The 24,070-nt window shown below is 59.3% G+C and overlaps 1 protein-coding gene across 5 annotated transcripts; it reads left to right on the top strand.

Annotated features, from left to right (window-relative positions):
- Positions 1-989: 989 nt before the first annotated feature.
- KRT80 (keratin 80) lies at positions 990-23,797 on the top strand. 5 transcript variants are annotated; one of them, XM_070269194.1, is made up of 10 exons: positions 990-1,174; positions 1,495-1,897; positions 7,738-7,946; positions 12,508-12,568; positions 12,832-12,927; positions 19,661-19,825; positions 20,278-20,403; positions 21,013-21,233; positions 21,635-21,690; positions 21,823-23,797. In XM_070269194.1, the coding sequence occupies exons 2-10, from the start codon at positions 1,595-1,597 to the stop codon at positions 21,945-21,947; spliced, it is 1,362 nt and encodes a 453-aa protein (XP_070125295.1). In that variant the 5' UTR covers positions 990-1,174; positions 1,495-1,594; the 3' UTR covers positions 21,948-23,797.
- The last annotated feature ends 273 nt before the right edge of the window (positions 23,798-24,070 follow it).

Genomic DNA, 24,070 nt, shown 5'->3' with positions numbered 1-24,070 from the left:
CTAGAAGTACCCCGCCAGCCTACCCCTAGCATCAGAGCCTGGGACCCAGTCTCAGGATAGATTCGTGGCCTCAGCACCGATTCCTGTGCCCTAGTGGCCAGAAATGCCCACGGTGTGGGAGGGAGGTCTGGCCTGCGTGGCAGGAGGCCAGGAATCGGCAGTGTGACCTGGGCAGTGGCTCCTGTCCCCAGCCTGTCTCGTCCTCCAGTCACAGAGGGGACTGAGATCTCTTCCATCCCTGACCACGTGAGTCTCTTCTCTCTCTGCTGTGGTCCCACCACCCAGGTTGGCGTGCTGGGTCCAGGGAGGACACACACAGCCACCCAGCCAGAGCAAGAACAGCCAGGGATATCAGGCCAGGGAGGAAGGAAGAGCAGGCCCAGGAGAGCTGGGCACTCCCTGGAAGCGGACCAGCGGGGCCTCCAGAACCGCAGAAGGCGAGAGGGAGCGCTCTGGGCTGACCAAGCCTCCCGCTACCCCATCAGAGGCTGTGTGGGAGCAAAATATATCTATTTATACTCCATATTTAAGATGAAGCAGGGGAAGGAGAAGGAGAGGAGAGGAAGGGAGGACGAGAGGAGCGAGAGGGAGAGAGGCAGGGGCACATTCTCAGAGCCCAGAGGCAGAGCTGCAGTCGCTCCCCGATGGACTCAGCTCCCAGAAGGAAGGCCCCGGGTCTTAGGCGCCATTCCCTCAGGCCTTTGTGCCCAGCCCTCTGCTTGGTTGTCTGCTAACTTCCTGCGGGGTCGGTATCTTCATCCCCATTTTACACACGAGCACAGAGTCAAGGAGCCTGCCCGAGGCCACACCATGGTGAGCAGCCCACTGAGTCTTGAACCCCAGTCTCACTCATGCAAAGCCAAGGACCCTTGGTCTTGAGCACCTGCGTCCTCTCCAGCCTCTGATGCACAGGAGGTGCTCAATAAAAGACAGATCAAAGGAAGGAAGGGGGGACAGAAGGAGGAAGGAAGGAAGACGATAAGATTAAAGAAGATAAAGGAAGGAAGAGGAGAAGATAAGCAGGGGAGACCCGTGGGCAACTGAAAAATAAATAACAAAGGTGCTGTTTTCCAGTGTCGGGCTGGCACTGTGCCCAGGTCAGCTGCCCGACACACTCAGGGAGCTTGCCTCATCTTTTCCAGAAGTATGTGAGCCCAGATACGTCAGCCTTCAGGTATGCAGTGAGCTCTGCGGTCAGAGCAGCTCTCTCTCCTCTCTCCTTCCTTGTCAGATCTGCCCTTCCTCTTGCTGCCTCCCACCCCCCACCTGGCCAGCCACCCCAGCCTTGCCCCCTGCCCTGGAGCCAGGCCCGGCTCAGGTGGGGGCCTGCGAACAACCCCCTCTGCGGGGCAGATCCCGTCCCTGGGAGGAGATGGGAGCGTGGGGCCGGAGGAGGGGCGGGAACGCCACATCATCTAACAGGTTGGTCGGGCTGGGAGGCGTCCCGCCCTCCTGGAGGTAATGAGCACTGTACAACAGGTGTTTGCTCCTCAGTCCCCAGCCTGTCCTGCCTGCGACCGGAGCCAGCCGCCGCCACACTTCAAAGACTCGCTCATTCATCCCTGTGCCCTCCCTGCTCCCGGGCCCGGGGGCCATGATGGCCTGCCGCTCCTGCGTTGTTGGCTTCAGCAGCCCTAGCAGCTGTGAGGTGACATCGGCAGGTGGCCCCTGGCCTGAGACCTCAGCATGGGGCAGCTGCAGGGCCCCCGGGCCAGGCTTCAGCTCCCGCAGCCTCACAGGCTGTTGGCCAGCTGGCACCATCCCCAAGGTGACCATCAATCCCAGCCTGCTGGTACCCCTGGACCTGAAGGTGGACCCAGCCATCCAGCAGCAGAAGAACCAGGAGAAGGAAGAGATGAAGATCCTCAATGATAAATTTGCCTCCCTGATCAGCAAGGTGAGCAGAAGTGGGAGGGGAGTCCTGAAAACTAAGGACCATCAGGCCTGGGCAGGTGGCTGAATTCTGTATTTCCCCCGAGCATCATGCCCCACCCCTGCCTCCAGCCAATGGGGAGCTGGCATTGCTGACTCGCAGGCCAGTTGTTGGTAGAGAGATGGGGAGGGAAGTCCCTGAGCCATCCTGGCATGGGGGAAGAAAGAGACCCCAGGATGGCCTCTGAGGGATGTCTGGATAATAATGTGTGAGGTCGGGGGTCCCCCTCCCCGCAGGCATGGACTAGGGAGGAGCTCTGAGTGTGGCCAAGAGGATGCCCCCCATAGGAATGGATGGTGCAGGTGTGGTCTGTAGTCCTACTCTGAGGCAGATGGACAGTGGAGATGACCTCGCAAGGGTCCACCCTCCTGTCCAGGCCTCTGGCCCTGTCCAGCTTCCTGGGATCAGAGGCACTGGCAGAGCCAAGGGGGCCTGTGGGGCCCCCAAAAGAAGGCTGCAGAGTGGGCACGCAGCTGTGGCAGTTCAGCAGATAGGAATGCGGGGGACGGAGGCTGCGAGTCAGAAACAGGCAGCCAGCCAGGCCTGCCCACACCCACCTGAGCGCAAGGAGTGAGTCCCGGGCACGCAGCATTCCTAGACCCCACTGCCACAGCCAGCATGCTGATGTGGCACCGGCGTCCATCTCTGCCCCTGGGCACAGGCTTCAAGAGCTCTGAGGAAGTCCTGTCCACCTCCCAAACCTGCTCCTCCTCACCTCCTCCAAGAAACTCTCCTGCCCAGCCCTCCCAGCCCTGCTCCCTCCTGCCCTGCCCGAGAGGAACAGGCATGACAGTAACAGCTGCTGCTACTTATTGCTTACTCTGCACCAGGCACTGTGCTGGACGCTTTACATGTTTATCTCTATTTCCCTAAGCAACTTTACGAAAGAAGTCATTTTTATGCCCATTTTACAGATAGGAAAAACTCAGCCCTCTTGCCCCCCCGTAAACCAGAACCCCTACCTCCCAGTCTGCACCTTGCACTCCCTGCTTCTGTGTTCCTCTGCACGTTGCTAGTGCCCCCTGTGAGGCAGGCACTGGCAGAGAGGGGCAGAGGGAAGGAAGTGACACGTCCTGAGCATCCGCCTGCGCCTGGCTCTCTGTGGGAACTTCATAAGACATTTGGCCCACGCAGCAACGCTCCGCGGTGGCGGTTCCCCCGCTCTGCAGAGAAGGAGCGTCCCAGAGGTTGTGTCTTGCCCAAGGTCACACGACCAGAAAGTGTATGGTGGTGGGATTTGAACCCAGGTCTGTGAGACACAAAGCCAATGGTCTCTGGGAGTCATTTCTCCCCCCACCCCACCCACATGGCAAGACTGCCATCCTGCACCCACACCTGCGGGGCCCAGGGTCGGGGGTGTGGAGGAGAAGTGACTGCTGGAGGATAACCATGCACTGAGGTGGGGCATCCCCACTCCCAGCCCCAGCCGGCTGCACAGAGGCCCTACGCTGGGCGGTGTGCCCTAAAGAACAGCCCGCTGCCCTGGGGAGGCAGGTCCCTGCAGAGCGCCACCTCTCCAAGCCCGGTTTAATCCCTTAAAAGGAATGCTTCGTGAGCTGTGTCATTTGGCTCAGATGGGTGGCTCTTCTCCCTGAACGCCAGGGCTGATATCACCCTGTGCTTCCGCCATGGGGACAGGAGGGTGTGTAGGCACAGGGAGGGGGCCCAAGGGCTCGGGGTCTTGTGCCCAGGGGCCAGGGCAATGCCCTCTATGGTCTTTAGCAGAACTGGAGCTCCCAACTCTCAAGCCTTGGCCTTGAGACGGTGGTCTTCAAGGTGGGACCCAGGGTGCCAGCCCTTGGGGGCCCTGGTCGCTAGGGCTCTGCCTGAGGAGCCCCAGCTGGTCCACCGACTCTACGCAGAATGTCTGTTAGCTCACGGCCCTCCATGTAAAGGCCGCAAGGACCCCAGTGGACGCAGGCAGCGGTTAAGAGTGTGAAACCTGGAGCCGAATTACTGGGTTTGAATCCTGGATCTGCCTCCGACTGGCTGTGTCATCTCAGGCAAATTATTTAACCTCTCTGTGCCTCAGTACATATAAGTGTAATGGGTTTGTCAGAATCCAACAGGGTAATTTTTGAAAAGGACTTATCGTGTACCATGTGTGTTCTGTTAAACAACAAACACCATACATGGGCCCGGCCCAGGGAGCTCTGGAACCTAGTTAGCCCCTTCCAGGCAGGAGCCTCAGAAGAGGGAGGGAGGGGCCCTGCTGAAGGAGATGGGGAGGAGCTTCGTGGACAGGGATGCAGCACCGGGCTGGAAAGAGACGTATGGGCCCAGGGGTGGGGGCTCTAGGCAAAGAGAAGAGACACGCAGGGGCCCTCCAGCCCCACAGCCCCTTCTGGCCCTCTGAGGCATGCAGAGACATCAGAGCATCGAGGAGGAAAAGGAAGAGGGTTGTCAGGCAGAGACCACCAGGAGTAGGCCCAGGCCCTGGAGCAGTGTTCTTCCACTCGCAGGCTGTGCTTCTTTGGGCAAGCACTTACCCTCTCTGTGCTTCAGATTCCACCTCCCTGCTCTGAGAGTAGCCCTGAGCTCATGCCAGTGGAAGCCTAGTACAGCTGCAGCTGTGAGAGGAGCGGGGTGAGCAGAAGCAGCAGGAGGAGAGGAGGCCGAGGGATGCAAGGAGAGGGCAGGGCCCACATCCCTCAGTGGCTGCCGGCTGGGCCTCTCACTCTCACATGCAGACAGAGGGCCTGGAGGTGGGACAAGAGGAAGGACAGCCAGCAGTCAGCCTAAGGAGGCTGCAGAGAGGGACGCCTGAGGGTGGTGAAAGGCCTGGAGGCAGGGGGATGCGATAGTGTCTTCCCCTAGGCCCGTGTGGCCTCTGGAAGTCACTGAAGGCATGGGCCTGCCCACACGCAGGACGGCACAGACAGCCCTTCCCAACGAAGAGACCCTGAGCTCTGGGGGCAAAGCCAACTTCTGGCTGAAGGCAGTGGATTACACACACACACACACACACACAGCCCTCTAAGCTTCCCTGTCTGGACTGTGGGCCCATGGGTTCCGGACCTGAAGCCGCCAAGGTCGTCAGCCTCCCTCCCTGGAGGGACCCCAACCGGGAGCTCTAGCCTGGGCTGCTCGGTTCCCACACAAAAAGCACCTCTCTCCCCAGGTGGGGGCCTGCTTTTGAGCTGGGCAGCCCAGGAGTACCGCAGAGCTGGGCCACAGAGAGTTCTGGATCTCAGTTTGCTCATCTGTAGCACGGGAGGCAGGCAGACCAGGGGCTAGCTCTCCGAGGCCCCTCCTGGGGCTGCCGCTGTGCTCTGAGGGTGGGTGTCAGCAGGAGGGGGAGCAGGGCAAGGAGAGGTGACCTCTCCGCTGCTGCCAGGGTGGAGGCAGGGAACCTGGCACCTCACAGGGCCCAGGATTAGGGGCCCTCCCCAGGCCTTTGTTCCCAGAGGGAGGAGGCTTCCGCAGGCCAGATCCTGGGTGGGGGATGACTTTCCATCCCCACCCGCTGAGACAACAAGCGACTCCCCCAGGGGCAGCAGGGGGAGGGGGCTGTCCCGAATCCCCCACAACCAAAAGGGCCCTCCGGCTGGCCTGGCTGGCCAAATGCAACCATCTCCCAGCGGGCTAGTGCTGAAGCATGGGGGAATGAGGCTGGACGAGGGGAAGGACTTCCTGATGGAAAGGGCTTTCTGTTGCTCCTGGGTGGAGGACGCAGCCTCCCGTCTCTCCTCTCACCCCACCCTCCGTGTAAACACGGGGCTTTCGCTTGTCAAAACGGAGGGAAGGTGGGGTAAGCAGATTCCTTCCCCCGCAACGATCCCTCTCAAACACCAGTAGGACAGAAACCCTCTTGACTTCCACCCCTACTGAACCTGTTTGTCTGCGACTGCAGCCGATTGCAGGCTTAAGGTCGGCTGCAAGTGGAACTTACCAGTCCGAGTGGGAGTCCAGCAGGGGAACGACAGCCCACAAATGCATCGTCCAACAATCCTGCGGGTGCTGTCTGCTGTGGATGTCAAACGGGACTTCCCAAGGGCATCGGAGCATCTCAGGAAAACCTGGGGCTGGGGGCAGGGCAGGGAGAGAGGAGGGCCCACCTGGCACCAAATTCAGGAGAAACAGGGAGCCCATGAAGGTCCAGAGTGGGTAGCCTCCATCAGATGGGTCTGTCTGGGAAGCTTGGCCACCAAATTGCTATGTGACCCTGGACAAGTCTCTTGACTGCTCTGGGCCCCCATCTCCTCCTCCGTAAATGAAAGGGACAGACCAGCTGATCCGAAAGGCTCCTGGCCATGATTCTGTCTCGTTCAGGCTGCGATTCTGGGAGCTGGTGCCAGCAGCGGTGGGGAGGAGGCCCAGCTACCTGCCAGTGGTCACAAGGAACATCACTGGGCTAGTTAGCACAGCATCCTCACGACAACAGCCTGCACTGTCCAGGAGCCAGGCCCCAGCCGTCCCCTCTGCCTCACTGGTGGAACTCTGTCCTGGGCCCCTGCTGGAGGGGGCGGGACGGGCGTTGGGACTGTAAGAGGGGAGCAGATGGTTCTCAGCCTGAAAGGAGAGTGGTGGGTCAGGACAGATGAGGAGGAGCAGATAAACTGAGGCCTCATCCTGTGGAAGGGGAGCTGGGAGCACTTCCGGGGAGGGACTGGGATGGTGGAGAGGAGAGAGGCTAGAGCCTGGAGAGGACAGTCAGGGTGGGGAAGAGGCAGGGGGAGCCCCAGGCTGGCTGGGCTGGACTGGCTGGAGGGAAGGCGAGGACTCAGGAGGGACCCTGACAGCCTGCCGGTGGCTGGGGCGTGAGCCGTGGGCTTTGGACGCCTCTGTAGAAGTCTGAGCGGGAGAGCGTGAAGGAGGCAGTCTGAGAGGAGCAGCTGAGCCCAGAGCCCCCAACCCAGTCTTTATCCTCAAGGCAGAACTGGCCCTAGCTGGAGACAGAAGCCAGCCCAGGAAGGGCAGGTGGGTCGCAGGACCCTTGGTGACCCAGCAGCAGACAGAAGGCATACATCACGGTGGTTAAAGGATTTTGAACCCTACAGCCTGGATTCCACACCTGGCTCTGCCACTTGCTAATTCTGTGACCTTAGGCAAGTTATTGACCCTCTCTGTGCCTTGTCTCCTTATCTGTAAAGCACAGCTGATAACAACCCCTCCTCGGGTGGTTGTACCCACTTAAGGAGTTACAAATGTCAAGCCTGTACGACCAGGCCTGGCACACAGGAGGGCCACACGAGCCTTTGCTGCCATTACTATCCCAAAGCACGTGCCCAGGCTCTTCTCCCAACAGCCCTCAGAGGTGGGCAGGGCAGGGATATCATCCCCAACATCTAGCTGGGGAAACTGAGGCTGGCAGAAGCTGCGAGTCCGCGGTTGTTGGCAGGATTAGCATGGAAGACCTTTCCAGGCTCTACCGCGCTGAGTTTCCCAGACAAGATGAAACCAGGCTTGTCAAGGGCGGGGATGGGGGCAGCAGACGTGCCTCTGGTACCTCACGTTCCCCGGGGTCTCCCGCCCAAGCCCCAGGCAGGCACGGAGAGCCTCTCCTTCCACGGAGAGGGTGGAAGGGCACACTTCCACCCTCGTTCCCCCTCCCCTCCTCTAGCTGGCCTGCTCCTCCCCTCGAAACCTTGGCTAACGGGCTCCACCTCTCTCTGATCTCCTCCTTATCTCACCATCTTCCTTTGAACAATCCGCCATTGGAGATGCGCTCAGCGCGCGCACTGAGGAAGGTCCCGATGGGCATGAGCAGAGCAGACGAGCTGCTTGTCCCCAGGGAGGACCTGGCGGGGGCGACCGGCCGACCCCCTGGTGGCCCGCTCACCGCAGCCCATCTGCTCCCCCAGGTGCAGGCCCTGGAGCAGCGCAACCAGCTGCTGGAGACCCGCTGGCGCTTCCTACAGGGCCAGGACTCGGCTGCCTTCGACCTGGGGCACCTCTACGAGGAGTACCAGGGCCGGCTGCAGGAGCGGCTGCGCAAAGTGAGCCAGGAGCGGGGACAGCTGGAGGCCAACCTGCTGCAGATGCTCGAGCGGGTCGAGGAGTTTCGGATCCGGTAGGCTGCGCCCCGTGGGGCCGTGGGCAGGGGTGGAGGGTGAGGCCAACCAGCGCTCAGGTGCGAGGTACGGGGACCCCTCGAGCCCGGAGAAGAGGAAACTTCTTTCAAGAACGTTTCTTTCCTCCAGACCATTATTGAAGACCTACTATGTGCCCGCTGGTATTCTAAATATTGGGAAGATACAGTAGTGAATCCACAGCTCTCCCCATATAGTGAATGCAGTGAAATGAAGTCAGTCTGGTGCTGCCTGACAGCTAAGCCTCGTGCTTGCTGGCCCCTGGGCACCATTGCAGCCCTGGCCCCTATCCCCTCCTCTCCAGCCCTTAAACACGCTTGCTCTCATCCACACATCCTACTGGCAATGGGAAACTGTCACAGCCAGAGCAACCGATGGTCGCCTGCTGTGGATGTGGCCTGAGATTTTGACCTCAGTTGGGCTGGAAAGAGAAGGGGGTGCATGCAGGCGGGGGACAGAAATGGGGGGTTTTCTTTGAGTAAAGAAGCAGTCCCCTATAGGTAAGGCCTGCCTGACCTCAGCAGCCAACTTGGGATCAGCAAGATGAGGAAAACACAGCCCCAGACTGCTAGATGCTTTCGCAGCTTAGCAGGGCAGGTGGACAGGGGGACAAGCAGCTGGCAGGCAGTACAGCCAAGTGGTTAAGGGCATTGCCTGGGAGGGGTCAACTCCTTGCCCCCACCTCTCACTAGCTTTGTGACCTCGGGCAAGTTGTTTACCATCCGAACCTGAGTTTCCTCCTGTGTGGAGTGAGAAGGGTGTGGGCTGATGCCTGGCTGTTATAAACGCCACTCTCCCATCCCCTGGAAGGCTGATGTCCCTGACACGGCACACAGCGGTCCTTGACGCAGGTTTGCTGAACTGAACTGGCCGGTCCTGAAAGGCAGACCAGGCACTTGGGTGGCTCAGGGAGAGGTGACACTCTCTGACCAGACAGTGGCCAGGGTTTCGACGACCAGGAGACTGGGTGGAGCAGAGAGTCTCTGTGCCCCCTCCTCGGGTCTGGTCTCCTTGCCAAGAGGCCCCCAGCCAGGACGAGGGGAGGACACAGTATGGCTGGACCCCTCTCCTCCTCCAGTGGCGGGCCTAGCCCCAAGCCCTGCGCTCCAAGGTGCGGCCTCAGTCTCAGGAACAGCCAGCTGGGCCTGGCTGGAGAGTGGGGGCAGCCTGTCAGGTGTCCAGTGACCTGGGCTGTGGCTCAGCTTGCCCACTACCTCTCTACGTGACCTCTCTGCTCAGGCCACACTCAGAGGAGATGGTCACACAGATGCTCTCCCTCCTCTGGCAGCCTGTTTCTTCATCTGTGGATCTGGCTGGAACTTTCCTGCCAACAGGCATGCTCTGCAGCCCTGGCCTGGGCTGGACCTTGTGGCTGGGCCCCTCCCTGGCCTGGGGGCCACCTCTCTCCCAGCCCTGCCCTCCTAGGTCCTGGGAAACACACACAAGGAGTCTGATTGCCCTTTCTGAGCTGCCCAATTGTGACATCTGACCTCTGACAGTGACAAGGTGAATGGTGTAGGTGCACCAGAATCTGTGACTCATTTCACGAGACCTTGTAGGTCTCTGGCCTTCAAAGGAGCAGAGAATGGCAGAGCTGGATGGCGGCCTCGGAGCCTACTTTTACGGGGAAGGAAACACAGGCCCAGAGAGGGCAGGGGCTTGTCCTGAGTCACACAGCCATGCTTGATAAGTCCTGTCCCCAACTTCAGCCCGCCACGGTGTGAGCCTGCTCCCTAAGCCCCGCCAGAGCACCCTACGGAGCACCCTGTAACTGGAAGTTCTGTGCAAACAGTCTTTGTTGTTTTAATCTGGCTCAGCCCCTCATTTGATCTGCTGCCTGATTTTGCTGTTTAGGCTCAGGGCATCTCTTCCCTTCCAGGGTAGGGAACCCACTGGAATCGGGGGAGGTGAGGCTGAAGGGCTTCTGGGGCTGCAGGCCGGAGCCAGGGAAGCTGCAGCCTGGCTCTGCAGAGCCTGGTGGCCCCAGGAGCCGGGAGACAGCAGGCCAAGCCCTGACAGGGAGGGGTGTGCCCTGCCTCCGCAGGGCCCATGAGATCAGCTTCACTCCTAGAAATAAACAAGTTGGGGGGTGATGAGCTGAAAAGGACTGACGGGTATGGGAGCTGGGAGCTGGGAGCTGGCAGACTGGCAGGGGTTGGGGGGTGGAAGCGGGGATGACATCACCTAAGCCTCTGGAGGGATGGAGACCTCCAAAACTCTGCTGTAACCAGCTAGCTGACCCTTCTCTTTATAAGGATGAAGCAGAGGCCCAGCGAGGGGAAGCAACTTGCCCAAGGCTACATAGCAAGTGAGTCAGGAACACTGTGTACAGTTGTGCAAGCTGTTCACTGCACAAGAGCATCTGATTGAGGGGGTGAACTGGGGCTGAAATCCAGGAGAGTGGATGAGAAGGGGCAGAGGGAAGGCTGCACAGAAGGATGGGAAGGTCACTGAGGGGTAAGGAGGAGGTCTGGCACCTCAGAGAGCCACCACTGCAGAGCTCTCACTAAGGTCCTGCCCCCAGGAAGGCAGAACTCTGCTCTCCAGAGGGGAGAGGAGAAGGCGAGAGGCTGGACCACCAGGCTTGTGTTGGGAGGGCCAGTCAATGAGGGGCTTCTTAGCTTGGGGCTCCCCAGGCCCCTGTCCCCAGGGCAGCGAAGTCCTCAGAGGCCCCCAGATCCAGTGGGAAGCCTGCTCACCTGAGCTCAGCCCTGAGGATTTGCAAAGGATTCACAGAGAACCGCTGACTCTCTCTGCAGTGAGGCTCCCCACGATTTCTCTCCAGAAATACCAGGGGCCACGGCAGAGGGGATGAGGGCCAGCGCCTGGGGGTGGAGAGAGCAGAGTTGGGCAGTAATGATAATAGCTGCAGTGGGTGCCAGGCACTGTCGTAAGCACTTCATGTATTCACTTCCTTATGACATCACTATTGTCATGACTGAGGCACATGCAAGCAGCTTCTCCAAGGTCACACGGCCAGGCAGCAAGGAGCCAGGATTTGAGCCCAGGTCGTCTAGTTCTGGAGCCCCATGCTTAACCACACCCCACACTTGCCTCCAAGCCCTTCTCTGAGCCTGCATTTCCCCATCTGTGAAATGGGACCAACAGGACCTCCCTAGCCGGAGGCTCTGAGAGTCACAGGAGAGGGTGCAGGTAAAGCTTCCTGGGCATTTTGTTCACTCTGGCAGACCCCAGATTGCAGAACAGTTTCCCTGGCCCACCCTCTGCCCCATCCCCCAACCTGCACCCTCAAAGCCCCTGGTGGACCCTCAGAAGCCACTGCAGTGGCCTGGGAGAGTGTGCGCACTGGGCACACTGAGTTTCAGAGACCCAAGTGCCCTGTGGCTCTTGCCCCGCTGGGGTCTGTTCCCTCAGCTCCTCGGGGAGGTTGGTGGAAAAGAAGGCCTGAGGGTGGCAGGTCCAACCAGCCGATGTGGGCGACGGGTGACGCTGCCCCTGCTGTGAGGTGAGGGGCTGGGGCAGGCGGGCGGCTGTAATTAGAGCCACGGGTGATTCAGGCATTCCCTGGAGAGGAGGGAAGAAAACAGGAAGCCACGGAGTCCCCGCATCGTCTGGGGCAGGCAGGGCTGAGGGCGGGACGTGTGCGGCTGGCAGACACCCACCCCTGGGCCAGGACAGAGGTCTTGTTTGGAGGGAGGGGGTAAGGTCAGGGATCCAGAGATCCTGTCCCCCCCGTGCCACAGTGTCCTTGATCCAAACACAAGGTGGACTTGAGTAAGGAGGCAAATCTGAGAAAGGAGGGTAACCACCTTTGTTGGGTACATCTGTCGTTGCATCGGCAAGGACCTTGTCAGCCCCCACGCATGCACGCACACGCACACACACAGGCACACACGCACACGCCCACCCCTGGTAGACAGGGAGCCGAGGAAGGAGGGGTGGAGCTACCTGCCAAATACACACTGTGGGTCCGTCTGACTGCAACATCCACGCATTTCTGTCCTCCCTCTGGAGGGAACATGATGGAATGTTGTCCTATGAGCTAGCAAAGCAGAGGGGAGAAGAGGGGAGCTGTGGGGCCGGTGGAGGTGGGAGAGGGGGATGCGTGAGCGGGATGCTCAGAGCAGACTCCACCAAAGCCACAGCTTGTTTGGAACTGAGACTTATGGGAGGAGATAGGAAGACAATGAGGGAGCAAAGTCAGGGTGCAAGAGCTGCACAGTCAAGAGAGGCTTCCTGGAGGAGGTGACTGTGGGCGGAGCCAGGAAGGAGGCAGATGCCACCTAGAGATGCTGATCATCAGGAAGGAACGAGAGAATGGGGCGCAGATTTGCCTGCTTCCCCAGAGCCAGCACTAGGGGGTCATGGGATCAGAGGGGATGTGTCAGAGAGGATGAGGGGCTGCACCCACCTGAAGGAGGGGCCACTCTTTTCTAATTGGCACAAGGCATCAAATGGGACAGCAGAGGCCCTGAGCCCCACCCAAGGAGGGTTAACCAAACCCCAAGCCCCACCACATCCCCACATCCAGCTGAGCAGGCACCCTCTCTCTCTCTCTCCCCTCTACCCCGCTCCTCCCAGGTATGAAGAGGAGATCTCCAAGCGCACAGACATGGAGTTCACCTTTGTCCAGCTGAAGAAGGTAGCTTGTCCTCCTGCCCCAGGGGCTCCTTCCTCATGGACCCTGCCCCCTCTTTCCCTCAGGATCCCCAAGCAACGCCCCCAGAGGCTTGAGTCCCAGGACCACAGACAGACAGAGAGACCTGTCCCCACCCTGCTCCTTCTCCCAGGCTCCGAGCCAGGTCACCCCCATCTCACCCAGGAAGCAAAGTGCCTCCTACGCCACTCCTGCCCTGGGACCCCTCCACTCGCTCTGCCCTCACTCACCCCTACTCCCATCCCCAGGACCTGGATGCGGAGTGTCTTCGACGGACCGAACTGGAGACCAAGTTAAAAGGCCTGCAGAGCTTCGTGGAGCTGATGAAAACCGTCTACGAGCAGGTGAGGAGACGGGCCAGCGTCCCACAGAGCCAAGTGCTGACTGGTCCACGGGTGAGGGACGCAGGGGAGGGAAGGGCATCGAACCGTCAGCGGTCGCTCCTGGTTCCAGCCACAGACGTAACAATTTCCTAAACCCTTAAACCTGTGCTGCTGTCAATCATCTGACACGTCCCCTCGTCACTGATGTCATGGAGCATGGGCAGGTTCCCAGGGGAACCTGTGCCTTCTTGTGTGTGGCGTGCTGAAGGCATGCAGGGGACCAGGAGCATCTGGGCAGGTGGGGAGGTGACCTCAGAGGAGGGAACGGGGGCCTTGACCAGCCGTTCCTATTGAACTGATGTCTCTCTGGTCCCTGCAGCCTCCCGCAGGCGCCCACAGTTCCAGCTCTGATAGGCATGCACTTTGACCTTCCCCGTTTGGGGCTAAGGCAGGGAAGACCTGTAGTCGGAGCCTCTGGTCCCCAGACAATACTAGCTTCTAATGGAACAAAAATGACCCAGTAGATGCAGACAGAGGAGCCTCCATGCACATTCACACTTGTCCCTAAGTCCTCAGCTGAGTCTGGGGGGACAGTGCGGCCAGCAGACGGCCCTGGGGATGACAGGGCATGGCGGCCTGTGTGCTGCAAACTGCTGGTGCCAAATGATGGCAGTGCAGCCAGGGTCAGAGCAGGCATCAGAGTCACCACTGCCATCACAAAGTTCTGCTAAAATGGCCCTAGGGGACAGCTTCATGGCCCTGTCCCGCGAGGAGGCAGCTTGGGCCTCATGGCTGCACATGGGCCACGCTCCTGCCGAGGGCTCAGCCCCCAGCAGGGCTTCCATGGGCCTGAGGCCTGTTTGTGGACATAGGAGGCAGCATGACAGAGGGAGTATCACTGCCCTTGGGCACAGCGGGGAGGCAGCCCTCCCGGGCAGACCACCCAGATCAGCCACCCGGACGGAAAAGCCGCCTGTCCCTGGCAGAGCCCTCCACAGCCAGGCCAAGCCTGTGGGCCTGACCAGGGCAGCGTGCCCACTGATTGGCTAGAAAAGTGGGCTAGGGTTCCTCTGCCCAAACCCGCTGTGGGCTGGAGCGCCCAGGCGGACAGCAGCAGGGCCAGTGTGGCAGAATCTGCGCTCCGCTCTGCTCCCCACAGCTCCGCCAGCCCGGAGCCAAGCTCTAAGGCAGGTCGGAGGCCCTGCAGGTGTGGAGACCTGATGGAGGAGGGCCGGGCATGACCAGCGATATACCTGGGCATTGCTCGAGGCACACCTGCCAAACTTCTCGGCCCCTTCCCCAATCCAGGGCTGCAGATTCCATTCAGACTTTGCAGCCCTCAGACCCCAATTCTGACTCTACCTTTTTTTACCATTTCTGTGACTTTGGGCAAGTTATTTCTCCTCTCTGTGCCTCAGTTTCCTCCTCTGTAAAATGGGGAGAGTCATAGTACCAGGCTCGTAGGGTGGTGATGAGGATTAAATCCATTCATTCATTCATTCATTCATTCATTTAATGAATGCTGACTGCGTGCCTACCCGGTCAAGCTGGGCGGGCCAGTGCCTGTTCTCGGGAGGGGACAGCTTAGCCAAGAGGGGACAGGGAACAAGCAAGTAAGTGTCTGAACAAGATCGTTTTGGAGGGTGCAAGTGCTGAGATGCAAAGAAAGCAGAGGACGCAGCAGTGCTGGATGGAACGCTTCAGGCCCCGAGGGCAGGAAGTGTCAGAGGCGGGGCCAGCACACCGAGGCCCACAATGGGAGGTCCGCCAGTGGGGAATGGAGGGGGCAGGAAGAACTCTACAAGGCACCCAGCAGGAGCACGTCTGGTGAGGAAAGGGAGAGAAAGAAGCAGCTGTGGTGAGGGCAGAGCGGGCAGGAGCCTCTGGCCCTGAGGTGGGGTTGGACCTTATTCAAAGTGTGATGAGCAGCCCTGGGGGGCCGGGGTGGGGGGGGGCGCCGTAAAGGGCAGGGGCGATGCATGCAGAGGGGGTGAAGGATGCGGCTGGTGCTGTTATAGGATCGCTGTGGAGAAGGGTTCTGCAGCGGACAGCGGGCGCTCAGCACATTAGAGCTCTTCTTACTTCTGGAGGCAGCAAGGGGGCAAGTTGGTTTGGGGATGTGAGGTTTGCATTTCTCCCCATGCACCGACTGCCATGGGCTGAGCGACATGCCATGGGTGGGCGACACTGACCCTTTGCAAAAAAGATCCCCACACCAGTGGTCTCTAAGCGAGCACAAAGATAACGTGAGCTGCATATGTAATTTTAAGTTTTCTACCAGCCACATTTTTTTTAACAAAAAAGGAAAGGAAACAGAAAAAATTAATTTTAATAATATATTTTGTTTAGCCCAATACGTCCAAAAGATGACTATTCAACATGTAATCAATATAAAACATTAATGGGCTGGTTTACATTCTTTTTCTCACACTAAGTCAAAATCTACTGTGTTTTGTACACATAGAGCTCAGTTCTGACTAGCGGCCTTTCAAGGGCTCACTGTCACATATGCTAGTGGCCACCGCAGCGGGCAGAGCAGGTGCAAGCAAAGGACGGTGCCAGCCACGGCCACCTCAGATGGAAGGAGAACAGGGCGGGGCGCGAGTGGCCCCAGCAGGGTGGACATGCCAGGTTCAGCCTTGGAACAGACACCAGATCAGGAAAGCATTGCTGGATAGTCCCACTCTGTCCCAGAAAGCAGGCCTCCCCTCTCCCTAACACATCCACAGACTCCCCACACACACACACACACACACATACACACGACACACACGCACAAGACACAGCAGGATAAGTTCTGAAGAGCCTTTCCCAGGAACCTGGGCCATGGGCTGCTCAGGGCCTCACCTCCACCCTGCAGCCTCCCGGGCAACCCGCTGCCCCCCACCTCCAGGCACACAGGCTGCTGAGAGGACCCTGAGGCGACCCAGACCCTCTCAGCTTCCAAGGTGCACTCCGGCTCCCGAGTGCGTTTGGGACCCGGCTGCATCCAGCCGGAACACCGCCTGCCCCACCCATAGACTCTGGTTCCAGGGAGATTAGCTGCGGAGTCTGCTGACAACCCCCTGCAGCCGGGCGCTCCTCCTCAGATGCCCATCCCTGAAGAGGGGACCTGGTGTGTCTAAGCCGCTTTGGCGCCCGCCTGCATGGTGCCAGGGTGGCTGCTCCAGGGACGGGCTGCTCTGGCCCTGGACGCTTCGTCCCGGCTCGGTCAGCTCCACCAGTTACATTGATGGTAGTTCACTGAGTACCTACTATGTTCTAGGCTCTGTGCTGCGTGCTTTCTCAATGTAGCCTCCTTTAATCTTCACGACAACCCTGCGAAGTAAGGATAATGGCTAAGGGAGCACAGACTTTAAGAGATTAAGGGAGCAGCTTGGATCTGAATCCTGGCTTAGTAATTACGTGAACTGGAGCAGGTTCTTTTCTCCCTCTTTGCTTCAATTTCCCTATCTGTAAAATGGGGAGAATAACAGTGCCCAGCTCACTGGCCTTTTGTGCGGATTTATTTTGTTAATGTATGAAAACACTCAGAACAGTGGGTGGCACATGGTAAGTATTAGTAAATGTCAGCTGTTGTCACTTTTATAATTATACCCATTTTACAGATGACAAAACCAGGGCTCAGATAGGTTTAAAAACTGGGCCAGGGGGGCCAGCCTAGTGGTGCAGCAGTTAAGTTTGCACGTTCCGCTTCAGCAGCTGGGGCTTCGCCGGTTCGGATCCCGGGTGCGGACATGGCACCACTTGCCAAGCCATGCTGTGGTAGGCGTCCCACATATAAAGTAGAGGAAGATACGCACGGATGTTAGCTCAGGGCCAGTCTTCCTCAGCAAAAAGAGGAGGATTGGCAGCAGATGTTAGCTCAGGGCTAATCTTCCTCAAAAAAAAAAAAAAAAACTGGGCCAGGATCACCCAGCTAATAGGAGGTGGTGGTATTAGACCAGTGCCATTAAGCATGACGTTCTATTGGGCGGCATTAAGTTACCCACTCAGTGACTGACCTGGGGACCGTGACAAGGGTGGTCACACGCAGGGCAGTCTCCTCTGCTCTGGCTCCCAGGTGCACAGCCCCTCTAGGGGCCCATCCCACGGTGGCACTGCCACACCACACAAGCCAGCATTGTTATACCCTCTGCAGCCCGCAGGGCTGACGTGTCTGAACAGGTCTGCAAGTGTTCTGAACCCTCCGTTTCCTGCTTGTTTACCACGTACACGTCAGCCTGCCTCTGTCAAGAGAGGATCTGAGCTGCTCCATCAGCCATGTCTCACCAGTCCTTTTACCCTGATGAGGAAGCCCTCGTGCAGAGCGTTCTCACGGTGTCCTGGCCCTTTCCTGGCCCGTGACAAATGCCAACTAAGGCCTGGCTTAGAAGTGCCACTGCAGGGCTTTATCTGGAACTCCCGTGCCCAGTGACCCCCACAAGATGTGGCCAAGGAACCCCCAGAGCCACGTCTCTGAGACTGTCCTCAGCCAGGCGCTGGCCAGGCTGTGGTTTCCATGTGGGCAGCATCCATCTCTGATGGTGACCGGGGGCAACAGAGGTGGGGATGAGTCTGTGGGCCCATCCACGTATTCTGGCACCAGTCAGGCCTCCTCCTGCTTTGCCCAGAGATCTCTGTTAAGTTCATTTGAAGATCAACCAAAACCCCTCCTCAAGAGACCTCTAAGGGGCAGCTAGCCCCTAGGCTCAGGGTCCTGCCGGCTCCAGGGCAGAGACAGGGTGCCCCCAGAGGGACTTCAGGATGCCCACCATTGCCTAAGCTCCTTTTCCAGGAGCTGATCCTTGTCACCAGGGGTGCTAGTGGGCGGGGCCGGTCAGCGAGCAGACAGGGGAGTGGCAGCCTTCGCCAGCAGGGCTCCAGCCACCCATGTGGCTCCAGCCGACCCACCAGACCCTCCAGTCTACGGCCACGAGAGCTGCTGGTCAGCAGGACCAGGCTGTGCAGGAACAGACTCAGAGGCTCCACCACACCGTCTCTGAGCAGAAAGACAGATGGAGGGTCAGGAGGGGGCCCAAGTCAGGGACCAAGGGCAGAATGCCATCATGAGCCAAAAACCGAATCTGGATCTGAGCAGGCCCCCAGATCCACGTGCCAGTTTTCAGGAAATGCAGGAGGCAGAGGAGCACGGTAAATGCCAGCACACGATGCAGTCAGTCTAATCCGGGCTGTGGGGACGCCACAAGGCGAGCAACCTGGTGTTTTCAATAAGGAAAAAAAAATAAAGATGGGGCGGGGGTGGTATCTATAAAGTAAGAGAGACTTGGAGACACATGGACCAAGTGCAATGTACGGACCTTGTTTGGATCCTGATTCAAACAAGAAAAATATATATACACACACACCCATGAGGCAGTCAGAAAAATGGGAACACTAACCAAAATTTGAAGACTGAAGCTAGGGTCAAGGGTGGCCTGTGAATGCCAGTAGGAGTAACCGCCATCTGTGCCTCGCCTCCCCCAGGCAAGCCCCACCCACACCTCCCTGGGCGCCTGCCCCCCACCTCTCCAAGGCTCCTCTGCCTGACTCTGTACAACGCTGACCCTGGGACCTCTGCCTCGCCCCCTTGCTCCTCCTGCTCACACTGCCCCACCAGGCCCAGGTTGCTGTTCAGCACTTGCAGGGGAAGCTGCCCAGGGCTTGAGAGGTGACACTTTGTGGCCGCTTATGAAGACCCCCATCCCCACCTGCCTCTGCACACCACCGAGCATTCAGGCCAGAAAGCTGCCGGGCCACAGGTGTGATAAGAGGCCAGGCAGAGGCTTCAGCTCCTGTCTCCGCCCCTGGAAGGGAGCTTTACCGGAGCAGCCAAGGGCTCTGAGTCCGGCTCTGCACTCATGGCTGTTTCCCTAACTTCTCTGTGCTCAGTTCCCTTCCTCTCTGTAATCCGGGCTAACACTGCACCACGGAGATGTGAGGATGCCCGGGGAGCACTGAGCACACAGGCTGGCCTGCAATGAGCCCCCAGGGAAATGGGAGGTTTGCCACTTCCAGGGGTCTCTGAGGACATGGATTTGCATTTTCTAAGCAGAGAAGAGGAGAGAGAGTAGGGTAAAAGGAGGGATCTTAAAGGACAGGGAGAAGATGAAAACACTGAGACGAAATCCTGTTGCTGTTGCCAGCAAGCCCCTCAGCTAGTTGGGGAGGGGGCGGGAGCCGTGAGTCTCCTGGGTGACCCTGAGGTCGCCACAGCCTCTGGCGGGAGTGGGGAGTGCAGCCTGTCGGCCCCCAGCCCCACTCCAGCCCCTCATCATTCATGGGCTTGCATTCCAACATCTATTCAACAAACCCAGATGCTCCCTTGCGAGATGTGGGGGCTGAGATGAACATGTCTGCGCCAGGCCCTCAGGGAGCCCCCGGCCAGTGGAGGAGGCTGAGGCGCACACCACTGAGCCACAGTGTGAGGAACGATGAGCAGAGGGGCCAGACTCCCTGAGGCCCCAGACACCCTGGGCGTTTTCCCCATCAGCCAGGGCTGGGCAACAGTGTAGACAGAGGGGAAACTGCAAAGGAATCAGGCTTGCAGGGTGAGCCTCTGGAGCCGGGAGTCCCTCACTGCCCCTCCGCTCAGAAGGGGAGGCCAACCAAGGGTAGGAGCTGCTTCCCAGGAGTCAGAGCAGGGAGGCATCTGACCATCGCTCCATGGGGACAGGGAGTAGCCTGCTGTCTGCTCGCCCCGGGGACTGTGCGTGGCTGCGGGTCCTGGTGGCCCCCCACCAGACCTGAGCCCCCCACCTCTGTGCCCGGCCAGGAGCTGAAGGACCTGGCAGCCCAAGTGAAGGATGTGTCGGTGACCGTGGGCATGGACAGCCGCTGCCACATCGACCTGAGTGGTATCGTGGAGGAGGTGAAGGTCCAGTACGACGCCATCGCGGCCCGCAGCCTGGAGGAGGCCGAGGCGTACTCCCGGAGCCAGGTTCGGGCAGACTGCGCAGGGCGGAGAGGCAGCCAGGACAGGAGGGGCCGCGCTAGTGATGGCTGCAGTCACCTGCAGCTCGTGGGCTGAGACTCTGAGAGGGGATGTGGAAGCACAGGGGGGCCGAGACCACGGCGGAGGGTTTGCAGGCAGGGACAGAGAATGTGAGAGCCCAGCAGTGTGCCAGCTGAGGGGTGGCGGGGGCGGGGAAAGCTCACAGTCTGTGCCTTCCAGAAGCTCACATGGTACTGCCACCCAGCAACACCAGGCCAGGTGCGGGCTCAGTCTAGGGCAGCCAGGAGGAAGCCATCCAGAGACACGTGGTGGGGGCAGGAGAGGGGCACTGAGGGGGAGGCTGGCCTGGGGGTGGTGGGCAGCAGAGGAGAGGGAGCTGGGGGATGAGAGGGACACAGGGAGCCGCGCCTCACTGCCACCTCGTCCACTCCCTCCAGCTGGAGGAGCGGGCCGCCTGCTCTGCCGAGTATGCCAACAGCCTCCAGAGCAGCCGTAGCGAGATCGCTGACCTCAATGTGCACATCCAGAAGCTTCGATCCCAGATCCTCTCCATCAAGAGCCACGTGAGTGTCTGGAGGACCACCTGGGGGTGGAGCAGGGCGGAGCACCGGGACGCACACTCTTACACACACACTCACCCATGCTGAGCACATGCAAGACCTGACCCAGTGACCCTGGGCAGGTCACTTAGCATCTCTGTGCCTCAGTTTCCTCACCTGTCCTCCTGAGATGGCTATGGGGATTACATGAGCTCTGCGTGTAAACATGCTCTATACACTGCCATGTTAGGGAGCCCCCCACCACACACACCCAGAGCCCACGGCCTCCCTCCCAGGCCTCCAGCCAACCGCACGGAGAGAAGGGAGTGGAGGCCTAAGCCCCAGCTTCCAGCCAGGATGAGCCTTCTGAGCAGGTGCTGCCCTGTGGGGACAGCTGTGACCAGCTCCTGTGCAGGCTTGTGGTACCTCCCTCTTTGGTGGCCTTTGGAAATTGTCACCTTAGGTCTAACTAAACTCCTCTTGCTGCAATGCCACCCATTACCACACCCAGGAGGGCCGCTGCTTAGCCCTCCCTCCCCACACACACCCCACCAACGACAGAGGTGAGTCCTGGCCTGCTCTCTCCCTCCCACCCCTGCTCACGGGCCCCTTCCTCTGCCCTCCTGGCTACAGTGCCTGAGCCTGGAGGAGAACATCAAGGCAGCTGAGGAGCAGGGCGAGCTGGCCTTCCAGGATGCCAAGGCCAAGCTGGCCCAGCTGGAGGAGGCCCTGCAGCAGGCCAAGAAGGACATGGCTCGGCAGCTGCGCGAGTACCAGGAGCTCATGAACACCAAGCTGGCCCTGGACATCGAGATCGCCACCTACCGCAAGCTGGTGGAGGGCGAGGAGAGCCGGTGAGGGGGCGGGGCCAGCAGGGTGGGGCTGGGGGAGAAGGAGGAATGGAGGACCAGCCCACACAAAGTCAGCCTTCCTCTCCAGCATGATGCTGTGAACCCTGGGTTCATGTCCTGGCTCAGCCTCTTACAAGCTGGGACCTTGGCCTCTTGCAAACTGGACTCAAGGCTCTTACAAACTGAGCCTTGAGTGCTCAGTAAATGTTAGCCATTTACGCAGGAGAGATGGGACAGAGGCCCAGAGAGGACAAGCTGGCTAGCCAGGGTCACACAGCAGGGCAGCCCAGGGCTGGGAGTGACAATCAAGAGCTGCCCTGCACCGGCCAGTCCCCAGGCCCCCAATCCCAGGGGAGCTTAAGCCGCAGGCTCCCTTCACATCCTACCATGTCTTGCCTCCCCAGGATGGACCTGCCTTCAGCCGCCATGGTCAGCACCGTGCAGTCCAGATCGAGAACCGGTGAGTCTCCTTGCCCCAAGCGCCCACGGCGGGGCGGGGGACGGGGTGCGGGGATCAGGACCCTAAAGGCATCATTTTAAGTGGCTCAAACCTCCAGCCCCTTCCCTGCCCCACCCCTTGTTTCCCCTGTAGCTGCCTCCAAGTCCCGCCTCTCGAGCGCCCCCTCCCGGAAAAAGCAGCACAGCAAAGGCGCCGTGATCCAAATCACCGAAATGTTGGAGAAGTTCCTCTCACAAGAGTCCGAGGCCTCAGAGTAAGGCAGCTGGACCAGGAGCCCCAGGTGCCTCCGCTGCAGCAAGAGGGACGCTCGCCGGACTCAAGAAAGCAGTTTTCAGCCTCTAGGTTGGGAGGGGAGGCACACCTGACCCTGAACTGAGAGGAGGAGTGTTCAAAGGGTGACTGCTGTTTTGTGGGTTGCCAGGGATGGGACAGGACTGTCACCAGCTATTCGGAGCCACTCCGCTCCATACCAATATCTCACAGTCCCACTCTTCCCACCTTCTGGCCAGAGGTTTTCCCCACTGGGTAAACTGGAACTGGGGGTCCGTTTCATCTCCACCTCCCCGATCCTCTGAGGCTCCTCCCCCAACAGAGGGCTCCCACCAAGGTCCCTTTGACCCTTTGCCCAACCCTTGCCTAAACTCATATCTCAAGCCTTGCCTTGCCTCTGCCCCGGGACTGAGGCTGGTGCCTTCGCTCACCCAGCCCCGGCCAGCCGTGGACCAGTGGCTGATGGGGACCGCTTGGGCACCCTCCCTGTATCTGGAGTTCCTGGGGAGGCTGGGTGCAGAGTGCCCCTGTCTTTCCTGACCACCTGGGCTCCCCAGAGACCTGACAGTATTAGGGAGTGAGGGGGAGCCTCCCTGGGTGTTTGGAACCTGAGCCTGGACCTTTGAGATCAGCCCAGACACCTGTGTCCCTTCCCTCTCCTGTGGGTCCCTCCCAGCAGGTCACAGTCAGAATTGGCCAGGCTTCCCGGCCAGCTCCCAGCACCTTCTCCAGAAGCTATTCTTGCCATGATGAACTCCCTGGGGGGAAGGCCGGATGGCAGCCTGAGACCAGGCTGGAGAATCAGACCCTCCCTTCTCCTCCCTGCCATCCTGGGGTTCACCACCCTCCTTGAGATCTGAGCTCTGCACCCCCGCCCAGGTGTTTCCCAGCTTGAAACCTGGCTTTGGCACACCAGGCCCTGAAGACCCTAGCCCACTCCACCCCCACCATGAAACCCAGGCCCACTTCCCATGAATCCCACGTCTCAGGGCCTCTGTTCTCTCCATAAGGCCACACAGCCTGGCCCTCCCCTCCTTTGCGTCACTGCGGAGCCCAGGAACACCTCACACCTGCTGGTTAGAGCTCCTTCTTGTCTTCCCCCTCCGCCTCTCCTCCCTCCATGCCCACTCCCCTGCCCAGGCAGGGCCATGAAGAAGGCACGGTCCAGGCGGATCTGGGAGCTTCTGAGCCCTTGAGATCAGGCTGGGGAGCCCCTGACAACCAAAGAGAAATTCTGCATCCAACACAAAGATGTGGGGCTCAGAGGAGGGCTCCCGTTTCCTCCTCTTGGCTCTCGCCTTTGGGGCAGCTCCAGCCTCCCCATCCACAAGCCGCTTTCTCTCCTTCCCTCTCTTCTCCCTACCTGCCCCTTGCCTCACCTCCTCTTCTAGCCCGTCTTCCATTCATTCATCTCATTTTCCAGGACTTGGTGGCCCCAGGCCTTGGCCCCTCCTAGGCTCAAGGTCCTTCAGGCCTGTGGGGGGCGCTGAAGGGCCACTGACTCAGAGGGGAGGGACTCAGACATGTACACATCCATGGAGTCCCCAAAGGGTACTGCTGCTGCTTTTTCTCTGCCTATTTATTGGTTTCCAAGGGGGCAAATCCTCAGTGGGGATACAAGATATAGAAAGTATATATATTATTTTTTCATAACTTATGTGGCTTTTAACTTATTGCTTCCCTTCCTGTTTCTGCAAAATCAGTGCTGTATATTCTACTATCTGGATAGACAACACATGCCCCAGCTACCCCACCCAACCGGCTGACGATCTTGGGGCAATGCACCCTTCTCCCTGCCAAGGGACCAATAAAGTGCTGAGATTTGTCCATGGATAAAGCCGCGTGTCTGTTTTTGTCTCCCCTGCAAGGACTGGTCAGTCACTGGTCAGACAGGTCGACCACAGGACTTGGGGAATTCTCCAATGATGGGGAATGGGGTCCAGGGACCTAGTTATACCTTCAGACCAATGCAACGTGACACGAAATGGTCTCCTGCCCCACCATCCTACAAGGAGACTGCACCAGTGTTGACCGCCCTTCCCAGGCACCACATGGCCACCTTAGCAAGCACAGACGCGAGGGCTCCCCCAAGTGGTGGTGGGCTCCTTCT

This window comes from Equus caballus, chromosome 6 (genome assembly GCF_041296265.1).
Source record: "Equus caballus isolate H_3958 breed thoroughbred chromosome 6, TB-T2T, whole genome shotgun sequence".
Taxonomy (NCBI): Eukaryota; Metazoa; Chordata; class Mammalia; order Perissodactyla; family Equidae; genus Equus; species Equus caballus.
Note: the sequence above shows the minus strand (reverse complement) of the source record. Positions and strands in the feature narration are given on the sequence as shown.